At 51.6% G+C, this 19,008-nt stretch overlaps 9 protein-coding genes across 9 annotated transcripts; 3 read left to right on the top strand and 6 right to left on the bottom strand.

Annotated features, from left to right (window-relative positions):
- Window positions 1-188: 188 nt before the first annotated feature.
- On the bottom strand, window positions 189-2,659 carry PMZ80_010525 (uncharacterized protein; the record flags this gene model as incomplete). Its single annotated transcript, XM_064878914.1, has 2 exons — window positions 189-1,317; window positions 1,413-2,659. 2 exons carry the CDS (start codon window positions 2,657-2,659, stop codon window positions 189-191), a joined length of 2,376 nt encoding a protein of 791 aa, XP_064725315.1.
- Window positions 2,660-3,352: 693 nt separating this feature from the next.
- PMZ80_010526 (uncharacterized protein) lies at window positions 3,353-4,273 on the bottom strand (the record flags this gene model as incomplete). The annotated part of the gene is made up of 1 exon (XM_064878915.1): window positions 3,353-4,273. The coding sequence occupies one exon, from the start codon at window positions 4,271-4,273 to the stop codon at window positions 3,353-3,355; it is 921 nt and encodes a 306-aa protein (XP_064725316.1).
- A 307-nt stretch (window positions 4,274-4,580) lies between these two features.
- PMZ80_010527 (uncharacterized protein) lies at window positions 4,581-6,059 on the bottom strand (the record flags this gene model as incomplete). Its single annotated transcript, XM_064878916.1, has 1 exon — window positions 4,581-6,059. One exon carries the CDS (start codon window positions 6,057-6,059, stop codon window positions 4,581-4,583), a length of 1,479 nt encoding a protein of 492 aa, XP_064725317.1.
- A 2,641-nt stretch (window positions 6,060-8,700) lies between these two features.
- On the bottom strand, window positions 8,701-10,505 carry HSP60 (chaperonin; the record flags this gene model as incomplete). Its single annotated transcript, XM_064878917.1, has 2 exons — window positions 8,701-10,208; window positions 10,259-10,505. The coding sequence occupies 2 exons, from the start codon at window positions 10,503-10,505 to the stop codon at window positions 8,701-8,703; spliced, it is 1,755 nt and encodes a 584-aa protein (XP_064725318.1).
- A 517-nt stretch (window positions 10,506-11,022) lies between these two features.
- On the bottom strand, window positions 11,023-12,111 carry PMZ80_010529 (uncharacterized protein; the record flags this gene model as incomplete). The annotated part of the gene is made up of 1 exon (XM_064878918.1): window positions 11,023-12,111. One exon carries the CDS (start codon window positions 12,109-12,111, stop codon window positions 11,023-11,025), a length of 1,089 nt encoding a protein of 362 aa, XP_064725319.1.
- Window positions 12,112-12,861: 750 nt separating this feature from the next.
- On the top strand, window positions 12,862-13,635 carry PMZ80_010530 (uncharacterized protein; the record flags this gene model as incomplete). Its single annotated transcript, XM_064878919.1, has 1 exon — window positions 12,862-13,635. One exon carries the CDS (start codon window positions 12,862-12,864, stop codon window positions 13,633-13,635), a length of 774 nt encoding a protein of 257 aa, XP_064725320.1.
- Window positions 13,636-14,674: 1,039 nt separating this feature from the next.
- Window positions 14,675-15,421, top strand: PMZ80_010531 (uncharacterized protein; the record flags this gene model as incomplete). Its single annotated transcript, XM_064878920.1, has 2 exons — window positions 14,675-15,220; window positions 15,272-15,421. The coding sequence occupies 2 exons, from the start codon at window positions 14,675-14,677 to the stop codon at window positions 15,419-15,421; spliced, it is 696 nt and encodes a 231-aa protein (XP_064725321.1).
- Window positions 15,422-15,682: 261 nt separating this feature from the next.
- Window positions 15,683-15,976, top strand: PMZ80_010532 (uncharacterized protein; the record flags this gene model as incomplete). Its single annotated transcript, XM_064878921.1, has 1 exon — window positions 15,683-15,976. The coding sequence occupies one exon, from the start codon at window positions 15,683-15,685 to the stop codon at window positions 15,974-15,976; it is 294 nt and encodes a 97-aa protein (XP_064725322.1).
- Window positions 15,977-16,558: 582 nt separating this feature from the next.
- Window positions 16,559-18,830, bottom strand: cut23 (Anaphase-promoting complex subunit 8; the record flags this gene model as incomplete). The annotated part of the gene is made up of 2 exons (XM_064878922.1): window positions 16,559-18,650; window positions 18,694-18,830. 2 exons carry the CDS (start codon window positions 18,828-18,830, stop codon window positions 16,559-16,561), a joined length of 2,229 nt encoding a protein of 742 aa, XP_064725323.1.
- Between the last annotated feature and the right edge of the window lie 178 nt (window positions 18,831-19,008).

Below are 19,008 nucleotides of genomic sequence, written 5' to 3' on the forward strand. Positions count from 1 at the left end.
CCGTGCGCGGACTTGTTTCAATGAGTGAGAGCACAAGCTATGGCATCTGGCTTATATCATTCTTCCATAAGTCTCACTTTGCATGTAAACCCAGCAGCCCATGGATGTTCCTGAGTTCGGGCATATGGACATTGAAGGGTTCGAGCGCTTTACGCCCTCACTTTACCTGGACAGATGCATAACTCACCTCACAGCTCAGCCTCAAACTCATAGTTCACAGTAGGAGAAACCTCAAGCACCGGCTCCGTCGGCGCAACCATACACTGCGGCAGAGCAACGCCATAATCCTCATACTCCAGGGCACCCTCCTCGGTACTCTGATCAACCACAATCCACCTCCTATTCTTGAGATCGCCGTCCTGAGCCCGGTCGAAGAAATTTTGCGGTGCAAAGACGATGCTACTCGCTGCCTCGGTGAAGAGCGTAACCGGTATATCCTCGCTTCGCGTGTAATGGTGCATTCCAAGGTTAAACCAGACGACCAGGTCCTCCTGCTCGATCGATTCGTCGTTGAAGAATTTCGAGAAGTCATGCTGAGGCTTGCTGGGTAGGTTGATGTTTTGCCATGAGTTCGAGTACGGCTCGGTGTCATGCTGCTTCGTCACGGCGAGATGCGACTTTGCAAATTCGGAGTTCTTGAGCGACCATGGTGAGTCGAGGATGGTGAGGTGGATGTCTGATCGGCCGGGGACGAGACGATATCCACGGGGCTCTCCCCACGCATTTGTCTCATTCTGGTTGAGGACGACGTACATTGCGTTGTTGTTTGGTGCCCAGTTCCATTGTTGCTCGGTGGACATCATGGAAGTGTTCATTTCCATCTGTGGGAAGGACCCCAGTTCTGGGAACCACGGTTGTGTGACGTTTACTGTGACTAACTCACTGACTTGCAGCGAGTTAGAAGTACCGAGGACATCGAAGTCGGCTTTATAGTTGATGATGTGGTCGTGGAGACTGCCTTGTGTGGCTTGTTGGATTCTGGGGCCGAATCTGCCTTGGTCGGGGTAGTAGAAGCTTGATTGGAGGTAGCCGCTGGCTCGGACTGTGATTTCGATAGAGGCGTCGACGTGCATGGAGACGTCGAACATGTAGTCGTAGTTTCCGACCGTTGCAATTGTTCTGGTGGTCAGGGCGGACCCCTTTACCACGCCAAGACTTGTGAACGGGTAACTTGTGTTGCCTCCGCCGTATCTGTGTCTTGAGAGGGGGTAGCCGGAATCCGTTTCGAAGATGCACATGGCGTCTTGGTTGATCGTCGTGCCGTTCAGTTCATTATAACTGATATTAAAGCAGCTAGACCCCAGGGGCACGTCAAATCTGTTGCGCTGTTAGCTTAAGAACCAGACGGGGTATGGCCAGTGAAAAATACAGGCATGCAGGTTTCATGGGCAGGGAATCAGTAGGAAACTCACCCTTCAATCAAGGTGGCAATGTCGGTCCCAAGGGAATAGTATGTGTCGTGATAGACAGTGTTTGCCGCCTTTGGTTGATTGCCAGCATATTGTGCCATGGCTTCCTGCATGGAAAGCTCGTAGAGAATACGCTCGCCCTTGAACTTAATGTCGTAGAAGGTAACACCATAAAGACGACTTTCTGACCAGTACCAGCTCCAACCCATGTACTCGACATATCTCTCTTTGGCATCAACTGCGTAGCGCTTGCCACCGAGCTCGATCGAGGTGGGAGCGAATTGATCGTCGTATGGACGGGAACCAAGCTCTGGCTTATAGTCCACGATGGGCCATCCACTTTCTGTGTCGTGTTCAAACTCTTGTGCGAGCTCGCCAGCCTCGAAAGCTGTACGGAGGGCCTCCTCAGTCTCGTAGAACTGCGAGCCCGTCACAAAGCCTTTGAGACTGAATTGACTGGGGTCTGTACCAGGACAGTTGATAAGTAAGAAGAAGTCGATCGGTGTCAAGTAGCTAGCAACTCCAGGTAATCTGAACATGATGTTGCGGAATTGCTGAGTGCCGTCAAAGCTGACAGGTGTCCCGGCTGTGCTTGTCAGTGTGGTGTTCTCGTTGGAGGACCCCAGGTACGAAGCATTGAACAGAGCCTGGGTGATGTCTGAAACATTCGTCATGAGCTCAGCCATAAGGGGTTCAGTTAGAGCAGTTTTGACCGAGTCAACGTATCGTGCATTGAAAGGGACTGAGCCGCCAGAACCGCCATTGAACGGATAGTCATATGGCTGAATGGTAGTAGTGTTGCTGACCGGCAAAGGACCGACCATATACTCCTGTGAGTTGGGCTCTGCCTTACCACCCTCAAAGATCACCACCCTGGCATATTTCGGGGGCAAGGGTCCATCCCCATCAATGTATGGCAGTACAGCACTTTTGTTGCTATGTATAGTGTCTATCCAAAAGACATAGTTGTCGCTGGCTGTAGCGTTGTCCGGATGTGTTAGGTTGAGACCGGTAGCAGGATCGTAAAGGTAGTCCCAGACGGCTCGATTGTCGTTGGGCGTGATCGGTGCCCATACATTGGTCTTCGGGGCGGACGCCTTGGGAGCTGGGCCGTCACTGCAAGATATACCGGAGACATCTCTCGAGGCAAGTGCTTCCTTCAGCAACTTCCTTTCGTAGCCAAGTGGTGGTAGAGCGGAGGCCGCAACCAACTGAGCTGCAAGCAGCAGAGAACCAGTAGTGAAGATCATGGTTCTAAGTCGGAGCTGGTACAGCGCGAGAACACTGACTCAGAACTGAACAGACTGTCATGCTTTATATCATTGGGAGGACCCCGCAGTGGTACCGCGGTTTCGAGACAGCCATGGTCGGTACGTACTCCCCGGCTTTCGGACGTCGAGCGTCGGCCTGATTATTGAATCAGTCAACGTCTCTACTACTCTGGCATGAAAGTCGTTAGTTGCCAAGCTCTGTACCTTGCTCTTACCATGTGGTAGATGTCGGACGGTTGAGATAAGACACACCCTGGCCAATGGGGGCGAACCTTGTTCATCCTTGTTTCTCGGCACTGCATGCCAAGACCCAGAAGTAGGAGCAGCGAGCTCGTTCTGAGCAAGCTTGCAGAAGATAACGCAGTATAAGGGCATGATAGAGCTGTAGGCATGCGCAGAATAAAGGGCAAGTCCGAGTCGCTGTCGATGGTCATGTCCGTCAGCCGTTCCCTCCTGATAAGCCTGCTGTCGGATTGCGAACATGAGTAGCTTCGAGCAGGAAGAGCAACATGGCGCCCTCCCGAGTGAGCCGACCTGAGGAAGAAATGTGGGTGGCCATGCCACATGAAAGGGTCTGGATGCGAGTCATTCAAAGCGGAGGATGGAACATATGGCAGCTTTGGGATCTTCACCGTCTCAAGTTGAACCGTCGCCTATCTCGCGTTGGTCAAATCAATGTGTCAATCTGACCTCTTTACCAGGCTCCCAATCTTGCAATCCACTCTCCAGGCTGCGCCAGTATTTTAGCTTGACCGATTCATTCTTTGCTTGGTCAGCATCACCTGCTTCAAACGCAGCAGCTAGCTCTTTCTCAGTCTCGCGGATCCGACCGCGGTTGTCTGCTTTCAACCTCTCCACGCTCTCTTCTCCGCCATCGCTTGTAGCATTCTCCAACTCTTCCTGTGCTTCCATCACTGCCATCAATGTGTCCGGATCAGTCTGGTGAGCAGAGTTGTCCTCGTTGTTCACGTCAATATCGTAAAGCATTTGTAGCAAGTACTGAGCTCGAAGCAGAGGATCTGACAAGGTTTTGTACGCGTTGTTCAGCAAGGTCGACAGTGCGTAGGCCCGCTGATGGGCCACAGACCCGGCCGGAAACTTGTCTGGATGGTGTAAAGACTGAAGCTGCAGGAACTCCTTCCGTAGCTCTCGTGAGTTGATATGGAAAGATGGTGGCGGATGATCTCCCTCTGTGATCGTAGAAGAATCTGGTAACGAAGAAGTTGCGCGGGGTGGGCCATAGGGGATCGTTTTAGGGAAAAGCGTGTAGTAATTGGTAATATCAGGCAGAACTGGGCCAGATGCATTGGACTGGGGGTCTTCGGTCCCCTGTTTCCCTGGCTCTGGTCCTGCTCGATTCTGTGCATCGTAACGAGTCGGATCATTCGCAAACGCCTGGGGCTCAGGCGAGTCGATCACTGTAGTCTTCCATCGAGCCTGAACAGCCGTTGGTAAATTCAGTTGCTTGGTATTGCCATGTCCGTATGGTCGGCCAAGTTTGGCGCAGCTGTAATGTCTTGCGATAGACCTCTCAGGGTGGCACAGATCTGCCAGAGCTCGGAGAGCTGCACGCGTCGGTACCGGACTGGGCATCGTACTCGGTAAATCACGACAAGTCGAAGAGCTAGAATAAAGATTTGTGCGCGTAGTAAAATCTTCGTTTGTGCCTGATTCAATGGAAGGAACAATACATAGCTCTTGCAGCATAATAATCTAAATCAATATCGATCGCAGCTTCCAAAGAAAATCCTCCCTGACGTCATGCTGTTGTTTCGGGATATTACCGGCACATCAAGCTCGGAAAGCCAAAATCAGCTCCTTTCCTTCTCTGCAAGCGTGAGAGCTCAGAAGCCCTCTATGGTTCTTGAATCCATCCGCCATGCACCAGAACGCCACAGGTCTAACCTCCACGCTGAGGATACGGCCGGCCTTGATCGTCCACGCTTGCCTCAAATGCCTTTGGCGGCTCAGCTGGCTGCGCATCACGGTTGTAGGACATCCAGCGTAGTGGATTGGTGAAGAAGGTCCTTCGTTCTCTTGCGGGCGTCCCTCCGGCAGCAAGAGATTGACTGCGTGCAACATCTCCGGCTGAGGCCACCTCATCGAGTTCCTGGCTCTCCGAGTCCTTCTCAACCAGTTCTCTCTCTTTTTCTTCAAGTCTTAGCTGGGCCGGGCTCTCTGCACCTTTTGTCTCCAGGAGTACGCCTTCACCCAGCGCTCCAAGATCTTTCGTCTCTTCGATCGAATCCAAGCTAGGAATGTCACTTGTCTCGGGGGTCTGGCCTGCCACATCGAGCTTTGCCTTTTTGGCCGGTGGAGGCTTGCTTGGCATATCTGCTTGACCAGCTGGTGCTCGGTTTACTGTTTCCGCGACCTCTGGGGTGGACGCCAGATCATCAGATGGCATCAAGTCACCTGGGCCAAGGACTGTCGGTGAAAGTATAGGGCTCGGCATCTGCGGTGAGACGGATCGCTTCCGTTTGGTACCGACAAGTACGTCGTTGGAGCTGTCATCGAGGAGGCGATCGACGAACGACTTGTCAACGATCCTGCCAGACTCGTCCGGCACATCTTCGACCTCCCCATCTCCATCAACCTCGTCCTGATCTCCAGTGATACCAACCTTTCCTTCATCCTTGGTTGCATCCTTCGACTCGCTGGAGGCCGCCATGCTCCTTGGACCTTCTACTGGCAAGCTTCCTTCAAGTTCGTCCAAACCAGCACTTGTGCGTCCAGCTCTCGTCTTCGGAGTCGGCGTTTGCTCTTCCTCACTGTGGTCCAAATCGTCACTGGCGTCCTCCTGGTCCACCTGAGACGAACCGCTGGTGCTCCTCTTTTTCTCTTCCTTTGGTATTGACTTTGGTGCAGCAGTCTGCTTGTTATTGGCGTCTCGAGCAGTGGTCGATCGTGTTTTCCGTTTCAACTCCGTCGCGTCAATATCACTACCGGCGTCCTCCTGGCGCGGCACTTTCGAACCGCGTTTCGCCTGCTTCTGAGCCGGCTCTTCTGGCCGCACTTCCACTTCCTCTTCCACTTCTTCCTCCTCATCTGCTGACTCAGCATAATCGACATCCTTCTTCTTGCCACGACTGGATCTCGTGGACTTGAAGGTCGCATTTGCCGTCACTGGTGTACTCCTGGGTGTACTGTTTGTGGTGCCCGCTCCTGCTGAGGAGTCCCCTTTCATAGTGGTCTTGATCTTGAGCCCATGTTTCTTCTTGAGAGCGAGCAGATTGGTCTGGGCCGTGGCAGCCGTAAGGCCGCTGTTGGCCGCAACATCGTGGACGTTGAATGTCAACTGGATGCCAAGCGCTTTGATTTGGTTGATCAGGAACAAAGCGTCGTTCGCATTGGTGATCGGTGCGTTCTTTGGCGGCATGTTTGGTGGTCCTTTGTCGATCGGACAGATACGGTAGGAGAGAAGAAATCGATCGATTCTGGGTGCTCGAGGTGGACGCCCGTACTGGTACATGAGGCAGTAGGTTGCTGGCAGTCGATCTAACAGATCGTTGACAAGGAAGATATCAACCAGGTGATTCGAGCTCCTCAGGTGGACGCATGTGCTAATAAATGTGAGAAATGAAATATGAGGACGACACGAAAGTGAATAAGCTGTCCAGTGCAGGTGATGACTACCGCAGGAAAACATTTTTAGCATACAATCTATACAGTGCTGCACATATAGTGATCGAAGGTGACAAGCACGTGATGGTGGACAGCCATGTATATTGCAAGAGTGTCAGCCAGACTTACACTCGACTTCACTACAAGCTTGGTATGTCCCAGTGGACACCCATGTACATCAGCTGATCAGGAGGCAGATAGACCTATGACAGTATACACCTGTGTAGATGGACATGACTGTACACCGTCCGATCAGTCAGCCTTGCGACGGTATACACCTGTGCCTATGGACACATCTGTCTACTATACCGCAGGACATCTAGCCATGTGCACCACGAATTTCTTCCTCTCTCGAGCCCACCACTGAGAACAACGGGCGCTTCGCACATTGGACGCGATATGATCAAAAGCGAGAATTATACTCCGCTGCTGAGCAGCAGGCGCGCGCTTCTGTGTTCGACGCTCAGAAGTAACTGCACCCGAACCATACAACACTATTACTCCACATAATGGACACAGAAACTACTACAGTATGAGACAGAACCAAACTAGATCCAAGCAAGAGCCGGTCAGCCGAATCAACAATGAACCTTGAAATAACATGAGTTCTTGCACAGTTCAACTTTCCGCTTCAGCACACTACAGACCCAATGTCATTTTGTTCACAGCCTCTGAAGTCTCACTACAGCATCATTCTGTACTTGAAGTCACGTCCGGTCCCCCCTTCAGTTCGTTATTCACAAGCAGGGCTGTTCGGCTCACATCGACTATCGACGTAGCAGCCCTCGGACTGTTCAAGAATGCAGGCCGGGACGGACGATAGCTGAAGCGACTAAAACGGATGTGTCTCAGTACTGTCTAGAAGTCTCTGACCCGCTCAGGTGACTAATGTCAGCGATTGAGTAACGTGAAGCTTAAAGCAGCAGGCATCGCAGATACCCCATCCAACCTCTCAAACACGAGCGCGGTGCTCGGGCTGACAGCGTGTGGCACTGATGTACTACGACCGTTGAAACGATCATCAACAGGCGCATTACCTGGCAATTGAGCAACAATACGCTTCTCAATCGTGCTCGGTCTAAATCACTAGCCATCCTGTACGTGAACGACACCGGAATACTCGTAGAGAAAACCATGCAACGACTAAACTAGAACTGAACGCTAACTACATACCTGTCAGCTCAGTACCATTCCAGCCTCACTTTCACCTAACATGCTCTTGTATCACCAAGTCGACACCGCGCCCATGAGTTCTCTTCAGTTCACCTAATGCCACGCCTCAGCAGATCTCAAGCATTTATTCAGGGTAGAGCCACCCGTGAAGCTCGCGTTTGTAAGATCTCCGACGACCAAGCAAGACGTCCAACAGTCTCCTTCGCAGTGCAGAAGAAGCCCAGGGCTGGTCCGTGCCCTCTTCCTTGAGAATGAATCTCACACGCGGCTTAACGTGCAAATTTATTCCAAACTCCTGGCAAATTTACCGGAGTCGATCACACTCCACACCTCGCCTGCTTTGGATCATATAGCAATCATTGACCAACACCTTTGCTACATTACATTTAGACCAAGGCTACGTATCGCATCATCTTCGCCGTGCTGACCTGTCCAGTGTCGAGGCCTGTCGTTGTTGCAAACAAATCCGTGCAGCAGCATGGGCGTCAAAGGCATGACTTCGCTCTTCTCCGGGTCTCAGCGGAGAATGGCGCCAGCACCCAACTGTTCCATGTGACGAGTTACAGACAATAGACATTGGAACGGCATATGCAGATCATGCATGTATTGTCTAGAGCTCGCTCGCAGCGCTCGGTGACTTCATTGAACCAGAGGTACCGAGCACCCGAAGCCACTCTATGCACAGACAATGAAATGAGACGACGTCCTGGTTGACGATTGACACGGTTGAATGTGCTCGCGAAATCAGAGCATGCTAAAGGATGTTGCGGGAATCCATCAAACTTGCGACCACAGAGGGAGTTGCTGAAGTACGTACAGTCTACAGATAGAGACTGTGGCGAGTGTTGTCGGACCCCTTATCTGTTGGAGCAAGGACACACATGAATAAAGTCGGGAGATGCGGCACAATGAACTCAAGCTGATATAACATTTTATACACATAAGTACATTACTGTATCTCCACCATCCACAATGCTATCATACACCTCTCCTTTCCCTCCACAGTCGCCATAAAACTTGCTTTTGTCTTGCTCCTCTACCCTATCATGGCCGTAGAAACACAATGTCGAAGCTGAGAGCGGAGATTACAACAGATGTCGAAAGTCGAAGGTTGAAAATGTGGCGAAACATGCAAGAGGTCGGTCGCTAAGTTACAAAGTGGTGAGGTCGGTCTGGGGGTATCGTGTGAGGTCTCATTTTATTCAAAGGGCGTGCCGATCGCCTCAGAACATCCCACCACCCATGCCTCCCATTCCTCCTCCCATGCCCATTGGTGGGCCAGCTGGCTTCTCTTCTGGCGCCTCAACAATAGCGACCTCAGTAGTACCAAGCAGCGAGGCAACACCAGATGCGTCTCTCAGAGCAGTTCGGACGACCTTGAGAGGGTCAACGATACCGGCCTTGATCATGTCGACGTACTCGCTTGTGGCAGAGTTGAAGCCCATGTTGAAGTTGTCCTTGTGCTCTTCACTCAGTCGGCCAACAATAACACTTCCCTCGAGACCGGCGTTCTCGACAATAGTCCGTGCAGGTCTCTGAACAGCGTTCTTGACGATTGATACACCGAGCTGCTGGTCAAAGTTGGAGGTCTTGACATCCTTGAGAGCGTTCGCGGCAGCCTTGACCAGGGCAGTGCCACCACCAGGCAGGATACCCTCCTCGACGGCGGCTCGTGTGGCGTTCAGAGCATCAACAACTCTGTCCTTCTTCTCACCAACTTCGACCTCGGAAGCACCACCGACCTTGATGACGGCAACACCACCAGAGAGCTTAGCGAGTCGTTCTTGGAGCTTCTCCTTCTCGTACTCAGACGTGGATGGGTCGGCCATGACACCTCGGATCTGCTCGCATCTCTGAGCAATGGAGTCCTTGCTGCCTTCACCGTTGAGGATGATTGTGTCTTCCTTTGTGATGGTGATGCTGCCAGTGCTACCAAGCATGTCTGGGGTGGCCTTCTCCAGCTTGATGTCCAGCTCGTCTGTGAAGACGGTGGCGTTTGTAAGTATACCAATATCACCAAGGATGCTCTTTCTGTTGTCGCCGAAGCCAGGAGCCTTAACGGCCGCGACCTGCAGTTGACCTCGGAGCTTGTTGAGAATGCAGACTGCTAGGGCTTCGCCGTCAATGTCCTCAGCAATGATAACAAGTGGTCGGCGCAGCTGAGTGGAGGCTTCGAGGGCTGGGATGATGTCCTGAACGGCTGAGATCTTCTTCTCGGAAAGGAGGATGAGAGGCTTTTCGAATTCGATCTTCTGCGACTTGGTATCGGTGATGAAGTAGGGAGAGAGGAAACCACGGTCGAATCGCATACCCTCGGTGACCTCGAGTTCATCCTCGATGGTCTTGCCCTCCTTGACGGTGATGACACCCTCCTTGCCAACCTTCTCCATGGCGTTGGAGATCAGGTCACCAACATGCTGATCGCCATTGGCAGAAATTGTAGCGACTTGAGCAATCTCTTGGCTTGTAGTGATATCCCTCTTGTTCTTCTGCAGGAAGTCCACAACAGCATCGACAGCAGCCTGGGTACCTCTTCGGAGGTCCATGGGGTTGCAACCAGCGGCGACGTTCTTGACGGTCTCGGAGAAGATGGCTCGGGCAAGGACAGTGGCAGTTGTTGTGCCGTCACCTGCTATCTCGTTCGTCTTGTTGGCGACATCCTGTATCAGTCGGGCACCAAGGTTCTCAAACTTGTCTTGTAATGTCACGGCTTTGGCGACGGTGACACCATCTGCGATAGATGTTAGCAATGGCCAGACACTGCGATGGATGAAACTGTACCTTTTGTGATTTTAGGGGAGCCATAGCTCGATTCTATCAGTACATTTCGACCCTTGGGACCTAATGTTGTCGCGACAGCTCTCGCTAATGTGTCGACACCCTTCAACAGTGATGCCCGTCCTTCAACACCGAACTTGAGCTCCTTGTGAGCAAACCGCAGCTGCTGTAAACTTCTGCCGGATGTGCTAGAGTATGGGGAGGATTTCGAAAGTGCTGATCGCACGCTGGAGGTAACGGCGCGCTGCATCGTGCCGGATTATACTATTACAGGTGTGAGAAGACACTAGACTGATTGAATTCGCGGATGATGGATAACAAGCAAGAGTGGTGGATGAGAAGCAGCAGATGGACTCGATGGCCTGCAGCTGCGAAATGTTTAGAAAAATCTCGGGGAAGTCGCCAGCATTTCCACCGTCTTCCAAATCCGCTCGGCTCAAATGGCAGATCTGACGCTAATGCGTAACGGCACTAGCTCAGTTTTGCTCGAGCACGGGAGAGCTTCCTTAATGACCTTCAGTGTTCAGTTTCAGGGCTACAGACTTGCGATCGTAAGTATTTAGGAATGTATTCATGCCATTGACTTCTCTCTGATCTATAGACAGCTATCTAGACATGCTAAGTATCCGTCAATTAATTTTGCGCTTAGAGAAGCACCATATGCCAATCATGTGATGCACCTATGCATTGCGCAGTATTATACTCATCACAACCATGCCGTCCATACTTGCTGTTCAATGCTCATTCCTCACTCGTCGCAAGCTGTTTCACAAACCACCTATACTAGCTCTTCCCGGCCTGTTCTCCTTGTCCTCCGCCCTCGCGGCCAAGAAATCCTTCAGCAGTCCTCGACTGGCATTGACACTGGCCTTTAGCGAGCTGACTCTGCTCTCTGGGTCGGTCTTGATAGTGACGGTCTTGTTGCTGCTGAGCTCATTGAGACTCATTCTGGCCCCAGCCTGCTCGAGGTTGAGACTAGCAACGCTGACTTGACGGGCCATTACCTTTGCCAGGTTGGTCTCGGATTTCGATCTCACCGAGATCTTCGAAGCTGATGGTGGCGGACTTGTGCTCTTGAGCTTCGGGTTGGGGTGTTCTGAGTCGTTGTTCTTGGGCAGCAGAAGCTCGGTAGACTCAGTCACGGCCTTCTGCTGGGCTTTCTGTTGTTGGGCTAGGATCTCGGCTTCATGGTCCTTTACCAATCGGCGTAGCTCTTTTGCAGTGAACTCATCCCACTTGTCTCTCTGAGATAACGGCCAGTTGAGATTGACCGACCAGACCTCTCGATCTTTGTCCTCGAGCATAGGACTTCGTCCGTGAGGCTTTCGGGACAGAACAAGTCGATCGAGTCCACAGAACGATTCGGTGTATCCCCAAGCTTTGACCTTGCCCTCCATCCTCTTTGTGAAGCAGACGCCGTTCTTCGTCCATTTGTGCTCGAAGTCATATCCGGAACTGGGGTTGAAGTAGATGTCAGAGAAGATGTTGCAGGTCCAGCTAGGCACATAAAGAACATTTTCGAGGTGGATGACACGGCTCTGGTGGCTGTTCGGCTTGCAACGGATTTTGAGGTCAACTGAGCCAATGCCTCTGATAGAGACTTGGTGTTGACCTGCTACTGTGAGGACGTAGGTGTCGAAAGGTGTGAAGCTCTTGAACCAGTATTTGTCGATTGCTATGTGCATATTCGTGGCGGAGGAGAATATCCAATCATAGCATGGGAATTTCTTCAGTCTATGGTGTTTTGCTCTTGGAAGTTGAGGAAACGAACGTCGGCTTTGCTGCAGCTTTGGAGCTGGTTGGTGGACTTGCATCCGGGGGAGAGGTAAGGAACCTCGTGGGTCCTCGAAGGACATTGTGACAGGCCGAACAAGATAAGCAATAGTGCCCAAAAGTGATTCAAAATTTGTAGCCGCAAACGGTACCGCGTGTTGTAGTCGGCAACACAGACTTGCATATATCGGAACTCACCTTATGAATTCGTCACCACCTGAGCTGAGAAGGCAGGAGCACAACATTGTGACTGCCGCGGGATGCTAAAGAGCACAAAAGCAGTCGCGACTGGCGGCGTGTGTGGTTTTCTCACTTTTCTCTGTCCGAAGGATCATTGAGCTGGGTTGGCATGCTGGTGCATAGGGTTTAGCTGTATCCCCTTCAAATTAAGCCTATGAGCCTCAGTAATAGTTGAATTGTGAACTCGACGCGAATTATTGCATGCTACATCGTCAGGGCTCAATGTATCTCATCGAGTCTATCTGCGCTATGGCACAATTGCTTCAATTACTGCATCTTGTATTACCGTTAACTCAACAAGTGCTGTGCAGAGCGATGACTTGCAGTTCAACTTGAACGAGAAGCTCAAATTGAGCTTGAGCAAAAAGAGTTAGCGCCGACGACGCGTTTTTTGGTGCTTTCTCATTGGCCAGGAACTCGATCTCACTTTGGTGGTCTGAAAGGCATCGTTTTAAGCTCGCTGCCACGTACCGGGAAAGCAACGTGAGCACCCTGTCGCGCTTAACTTGCCTAAAATGAACCGAAACAGGTGCTCATCTTGCTTTTCCGGTACGTGGCTGCTAAGGAAAATATCAGCTCAAAGCATCATCGTAATGCTACCTCCACATGGCTCTCGTTATGGCTATCCAGGTACCATAGTCTCATTGTTCACACAGACGGACGATGGGGATGAAATTAACGACAACATTGACTCTCGTGTATTAAAATCGTCCGGTGGTCCCAGGGCGCCCAATGCAAGGCACGAAGAAGCGCTTCGAAACGAGAGTCATCCTAGCATTCCTCCCTTAGACCATGGGTCTCATCAGGACGTCGCGTCTCGTGCACCGCTACGTGGTACGAACAGTAGAGATACTGGGCCACAGCCTCGGGAAGCATCGCTTCCAATCGTTCTGTCCGCCGCATCCGAGACCATTGAAAATGCGGGGACTGATACAGTCGCCACAGCGAAGGACCACCTCGATCAGTCTGATGATAAGCAGTGCAGAACAGGCAGCAAGCGTCTTACGCGTGATCAACGGCGTGATATTCTCCTCATGAGGAGGCTCGGACACAAGTACGAGGACATCGCTAAGTTCCTCGGTGTCACCCAGGCTGGGGTACAGTATACAATTAACACGGGTAGAGCAAGTCCGGAGCATCACAAAGCTGGCAGAAAGAAACAAACTCGGCCTGATGTGCCAAGACATGCAAACGGGCGTAAGATCAGAAGCGATGTTGGACGCAGCAAGAGGTCTGCATTGAAGGGTAAACACAACGAGCAGCTCAACCATAGCAGTGAAGATCCTATGATGACACACGCTGTTGCGGGAATTACTTGTCAAGATTCGAGCATGCAAACTGCAGCAGTGCAAGCGATACCGGACTGATCGAGGGTGGCAGTTCGATTGCGCTGAGCCTGCATGTTCAGCTTACTCACATCCAAAGATCTTTCGACTCCCCCTGGACACCTTCCGTCTTTACTTGGCTCCGCGCCTGCTGTTGTAATATCGCAGAGGCTTTCACGATCGTCTTTTCTGCATGTTGAGAACTAATAGTGCGGGATCAACCAGTCATACTTGCCATGCCGGCACATCAACAAGTACACACGCGGAGAGTACGCCCAATAGCAGCCTTTGACAAAGGTAAACGTCCCACATTGACTGCATTACCCACATCAACATCGTTTTCGGTATCTTGAGACTCGGAACGTCATGTCACTACTTCCAGACGATCCATCGTTCATTATGAGCAGTAACCGAAATCTGGATTGACTCAACAGCAGTTCGGAGCCTGGCGAATCGCGACTTCTACATGTGCGCGCAATCACGGAAGCTACTGCCACAGCTGCCGAGAAGAATATCAACGAAAAGAGCACGACCACGGAGAGCATCGAGATGACAGCTAGATACAAGTAAGATTGCCAAGATGATGGTCATGGGTATGCCGGATCGAATGTCGCGCTGAGACTATGAAAGGATACTTTGCGACGGAGTCCTCCAAGGCCGGTCCTGGCAAAGCTGAGATGGGATTGGTGGTGAAGCCTCTTTCTGATGATGAAGGATCGTGAAGAGGCACAAGACTGTAAGTACATTGCAGGAGCAGGAGGTTTGCTATACAATGATAAACACAGGTTGTGCTGACGTACAGACAGACTCCGATAGAAGGTCTAAGTTTTGTCGACGGTGAGGCCACAATCCAGGATGCCATCGTCCGCGCCTACCGTATGCAGGATTGCCTACCTTGTGGTTACTGGGGAGTACGCCTATGCTCACATGGTCATTGGATGTTTGGGTTGTCTTCCAAACAATCTGTGCTTGCACATCAGCATGACAATCGCCCACCTCACTTATATCCAGAGCTTCTTCCAATGCTTCTACGACTCTCCCTCAAAACATAAGCCAACCAGCAACAACACAAGCTCCAGACATGGCAAGCACACCACAGCCTGGACCAACACCAGAAGCAGCTGCAAGAACCACCAACGATAGCCCGGGTCACGATCCTCAGACCATAGGCACAGCTGGGCCAGGGTCAAATCAAGCTCCAGATGATCCTCAATTGCAACCAGCACGATCACAAGACCCAGAGAGCCAAGGACTGCCAGCTAACGCCAACGCAGTTTGGATTGTCACCGAAAGATGGTTCGACAGATACAGCCCAGGTCACGCACCCGGAGCATTTCAGATAGTCGGAGTCTTCACAACACTGAAGGATGCAAACAGCGCAGCTCAGAAATCGGCAACCCGTGTTACTAACGAAGTCAGGGGATCGCTTGACTTTCCAGAGTCCGGCACGACTGTCACGGGCAACTACGGCCGCATCTGCATCCCACTCGGCAATCCAGAATCCAACGGACCACTCTGTTTGATCAGTGTCGAACGTCACACTTTAGTGCAGGAGTTTCAACAGGGTGCCTGGCGGGAGGTTCTCGCGGTACCTTTGATAGAGCTGACGGAGGACGGTGGAAGATTGGTAAGTGGTCAATCGCCTTAAATGGTGGCATAGATGCTGATAGCACCGCAGCCCCTCTCTTACCCTCTGAGAATGCCTGACTACGAAGCTAACAAATATCTGCGACGATTTACGAGAAAGGTCATCGGAGAGGAGCCAGTTGCGTCTGATCCGGGGTGGGAGTCCGATGGCACAGCCGTGAATGATCAGCAGGATCCATGACCATGAGCCTGAGCACTGAACAAATGGCCAGGTGAGATTGATCAGTGACGTTTCAACCGAGAATCGGCGCCCCCTTATCTGGTCGCCATGCCTAAAGGGAAGCGTCAAACCTACGTACCCATTGTCTGTTTGTCCATCCATACAATCAGGCAAAGCTGAATCACTCAACACCAATGTCTATGACCAATGCCCTCATGCGGCACTTCAGACTTATCCTCCTTCTTACAGGCTCCAACAGCACACCTCCCAAATCCACCTACAATGCCAAACTTCGATAAACCCATCCCAATCAGAGACATCGTCCGTAAAACCTTCGGCATCACTCCCATCTACCCACCCACCCCTATTCATAAAACTGGCTGGAAGTCGGAGCCAGGAGATGCTGTTCGTTCCGAGCAAAAAGAATCCCCTGAGGAAAAGTCTACAACCAAAGACACAGACACACGAATCAAGGACCAAAGCGGTCCAGTTTCATCAAAAGCATCCACGTCCCTGGCGTTAGCGAAGTCTAATTATATTGCTAGAGTCAACAAGGAGATCTATGGGAAGTGGTAGATTGGGGTGTATGGGAAAGAGCCGACGGAAGTGAAGGGATGAGATCTGGCGTCAACGCTGTTACAGGGATCCTGCAAGGGCATCAGTGGTCCGTTGGGCTTGGACGCTGTCCCGCGGCACCGTGTGTTGAAAATCGCGGCAGTGGCGTGGTGGAACCTTGTGTTATGCAAGCAGCTGGGTTCAGCTGTACAGCGCCATAGAACCCACGACCGGGCTGCTGAGGTGATCCGGACGGATCGACCGACGCTTGGAATGCGTCACGCTATGATGTCGCGAGGACGGACGGTTGTGATGGATCAGGGGGCTTTAGATTCATGTAGCAGGAGTGCCCGCCCCCTGTGTAGGCGAGAACATCAGTCGAGCCATGAAGTAACAATGGTCGCACTATGCCTACGTGGCGAGCCTCTGCCAAAAAAAACGCGGACACGCAAATCATTGGTCAAATAAAGCTTAGGCATAAGTTAGGCTTGTGCTCACTAATGCTCTAAGCACTCCGGATTATCTTAGGGGACCATTTAGGGGTTGTGCTCTACCCTAATATTTTGTGTGTCCGCGTTATTTTTACCATCGGCTTGGTGGTCCTTAACCCTCATCGCCAGCAAAAGCAAATGGCGTACTACCACCCGGTGCGATAGCTTCCCTCCTGCCTCTGACCTCCCTCACTAGACCCTTTGCCTCCTCAACCTCGAAACCGTCCATACATAACTCCTCAGCTAGCCTCTCAGCACGATCCAGATCATTGTTCTTGAACGCATACCTAGCCAGCCAGAGACGCGCCCGAGACGTCGTAGCCGTTGTGCCAGTGCCAAAGCCATCGCTTGTCTCTTCACCGTGACTTCCTGCATGGTAGCCTGGAGGTGAGAGTGGTTCTGTAGCATTCGAGGATGGTGATGATGCTTCGGAGAGGACGTCAGTGTCGCCGTCTCCACCAGCGTTATCATCGTTTTGACTGGCGTTGACGGCAGTGAATGACGCTTTACCTTTCTGTCGCTGCGGCTTGTGCTTCAGCTTCTGTGCCTTTTGGTCACCTGTTGAACCTGTTTCTTGAGCGAGACATAGCTCCATGTAGCGTGCTGCTTCTGTTTCATCAGGCATCCTTTCGTAGAGCTGTGCGATGTGGAATAATGTTTCGGGATCGAGTAGCTTCCGACCTGCATTCTTTCGAGAGCTTTTACCCTTTACACTTGCGACGGACGTGTTGAATGATTGTGCTGGTGACTCTGTCTCATAATATGTCCCGGCTGCCAAAGCACGCTTGAGAGCTTTGATGGCTTGCTCAAGTCTGTTCATCTTTGCGTAGCATGACCCAACGGCTTGCCACATCTTGGCGTCATACGGTCGGAGACCTGCAGCACGCTGGTAGTAGAACAGAGCGTAGAAACCCATGTCTAACACCTCGTATGCTTGGCCAAGACCATACCAGGCTCTGTAGTCTTTTCTGTTAACGTCGACGGCTCTTCGGTAGGACTCGATTGCGGCGTGGGTGTTCTTCAATTCGATATACTCGTGGCCCATCAGTGTCCAAGCCGACAAAAACGATCGGTCCAGTGTGAGTGCTCGGCGGAAGTACATGACTGCCTTCTCGTGATGTGAGCATAAGCTGTAGTAATTGCCTACCACACAGCAGGTCTCTGGTCGAAATTTGTCGACGCTTGTGGCAAGATGTGCTAGGAAAGCAAGTTTTGGTCGGTCGGTCATGACGTACAGAATGTTCGAGTAATGGTCGAGGCCATCCAGCCGGTATGGATGTGCTACAAGAATGTCCTGGAATATGGATGATGATGTCTCGAAGTCTTTCGAGTGGTAGTAGAACAGAGCCTGCTGGGTCAAGAGGAAGGTTGAAGTTGGGAAGATGTCGAGGAGTGAGTTCAGAGCCGTTGCTGTCGAACCACTGTCGGTTGTGGAGAAGAGGTCGACATTGGCGTGGACCTGATATATGAGAGTCATCACATTCTGTGGTAGGATGCCCGAATGGAGTTGACTGTTCAGATCATCGACTGACGACAACAGATGAGACATTTCCTCCCAAGCACCCCAGTTGTAAGGATTCAGTCGAACTGATCGGAGAAGCCATTCCTGTGCCAGCTCTTCCTGCTTCGACCTGGCCAGCACAATACCGTACAGATATTCGAGCCAGCCTTGTGACCGCTTGAGCTGTGGATCTGCAGCGTCTCTTATGCGGAAATAGTCTTCTAGTTGTCTCGAGATGGCTGCTAGCTCTCTGTTTGTACTCTGACCACCGTCAGCAGGACCCAGTACCATCTCGCCTTCCTCCTCTTTCCGCTTCTCACCTGCCAAATACCGTGCATAGAGGGCCAAGAAGAGAGATTTCTGGCTGAGTTTCGGAAGAGGGCTGAGGTCGTTTACTTTCGATTTCCCTCTCTTTGAAGGTGTGGAAAGAGGAGTGCGAGCCTTTGACTTCTCGAAGACTGCTAGTCCACCAGCAGGTACTGCAGGTGGAAGGAAGACTGAAGCACATCGATCAAACTCTTTGGTGTCGAAGTAGGACTTAGCAAGCAGATACTTGCTGGCTTCTCTGGCTTCTAGTGACGCCTCGTGTGGATCATCATAGCTCGTTGACAGCATTCGATAGGACGATGTCGGTGCCTCAGCACCCAACATTTGTGCATCTTGGTCTTCATCTTCCGGCAGGGAATCTAGAAGTTCTGCTGTCCTGAATTAGTCAGTCGAATACTAGGAGATGGCTGACCACAAACCATTTCGCTGACTGGTAAAGACATCTTTCTGAGCACTTTATTGTGGCTTCGGTCAATCTGTCCCTCAATTCGGCCACTAATGCTCCCTCGTCTGGCGGCACCGAGGTTGTGCTCTCATTGAAGTTGATTGTGGCCATTTTGAGCACATTGCAGTTACTCAGCGCATGGATCGGGTACACGTATCGATGGCAGTGTTTCAAGCCCCTCTGACTTTTTACCCTTCGTCAATTTCGATATCTTTTCAAGCACCTACTTTACGCGTCTCGTTTGTTGATGCAGGCGCGAGTGGGCGTCATGTTTGCACCATTTGCACTA

Source organism: Knufia obscura, assembly GCF_036327395.1.
Source record: "Knufia obscura strain CCFEE 5817 isolate CBS 148926 chromosome Unknown scaffold_18, whole genome shotgun sequence".
Lineage (NCBI taxonomy): Eukaryota > Fungi > Ascomycota > Eurotiomycetes > Chaetothyriales > Trichomeriaceae > Knufia > Knufia obscura.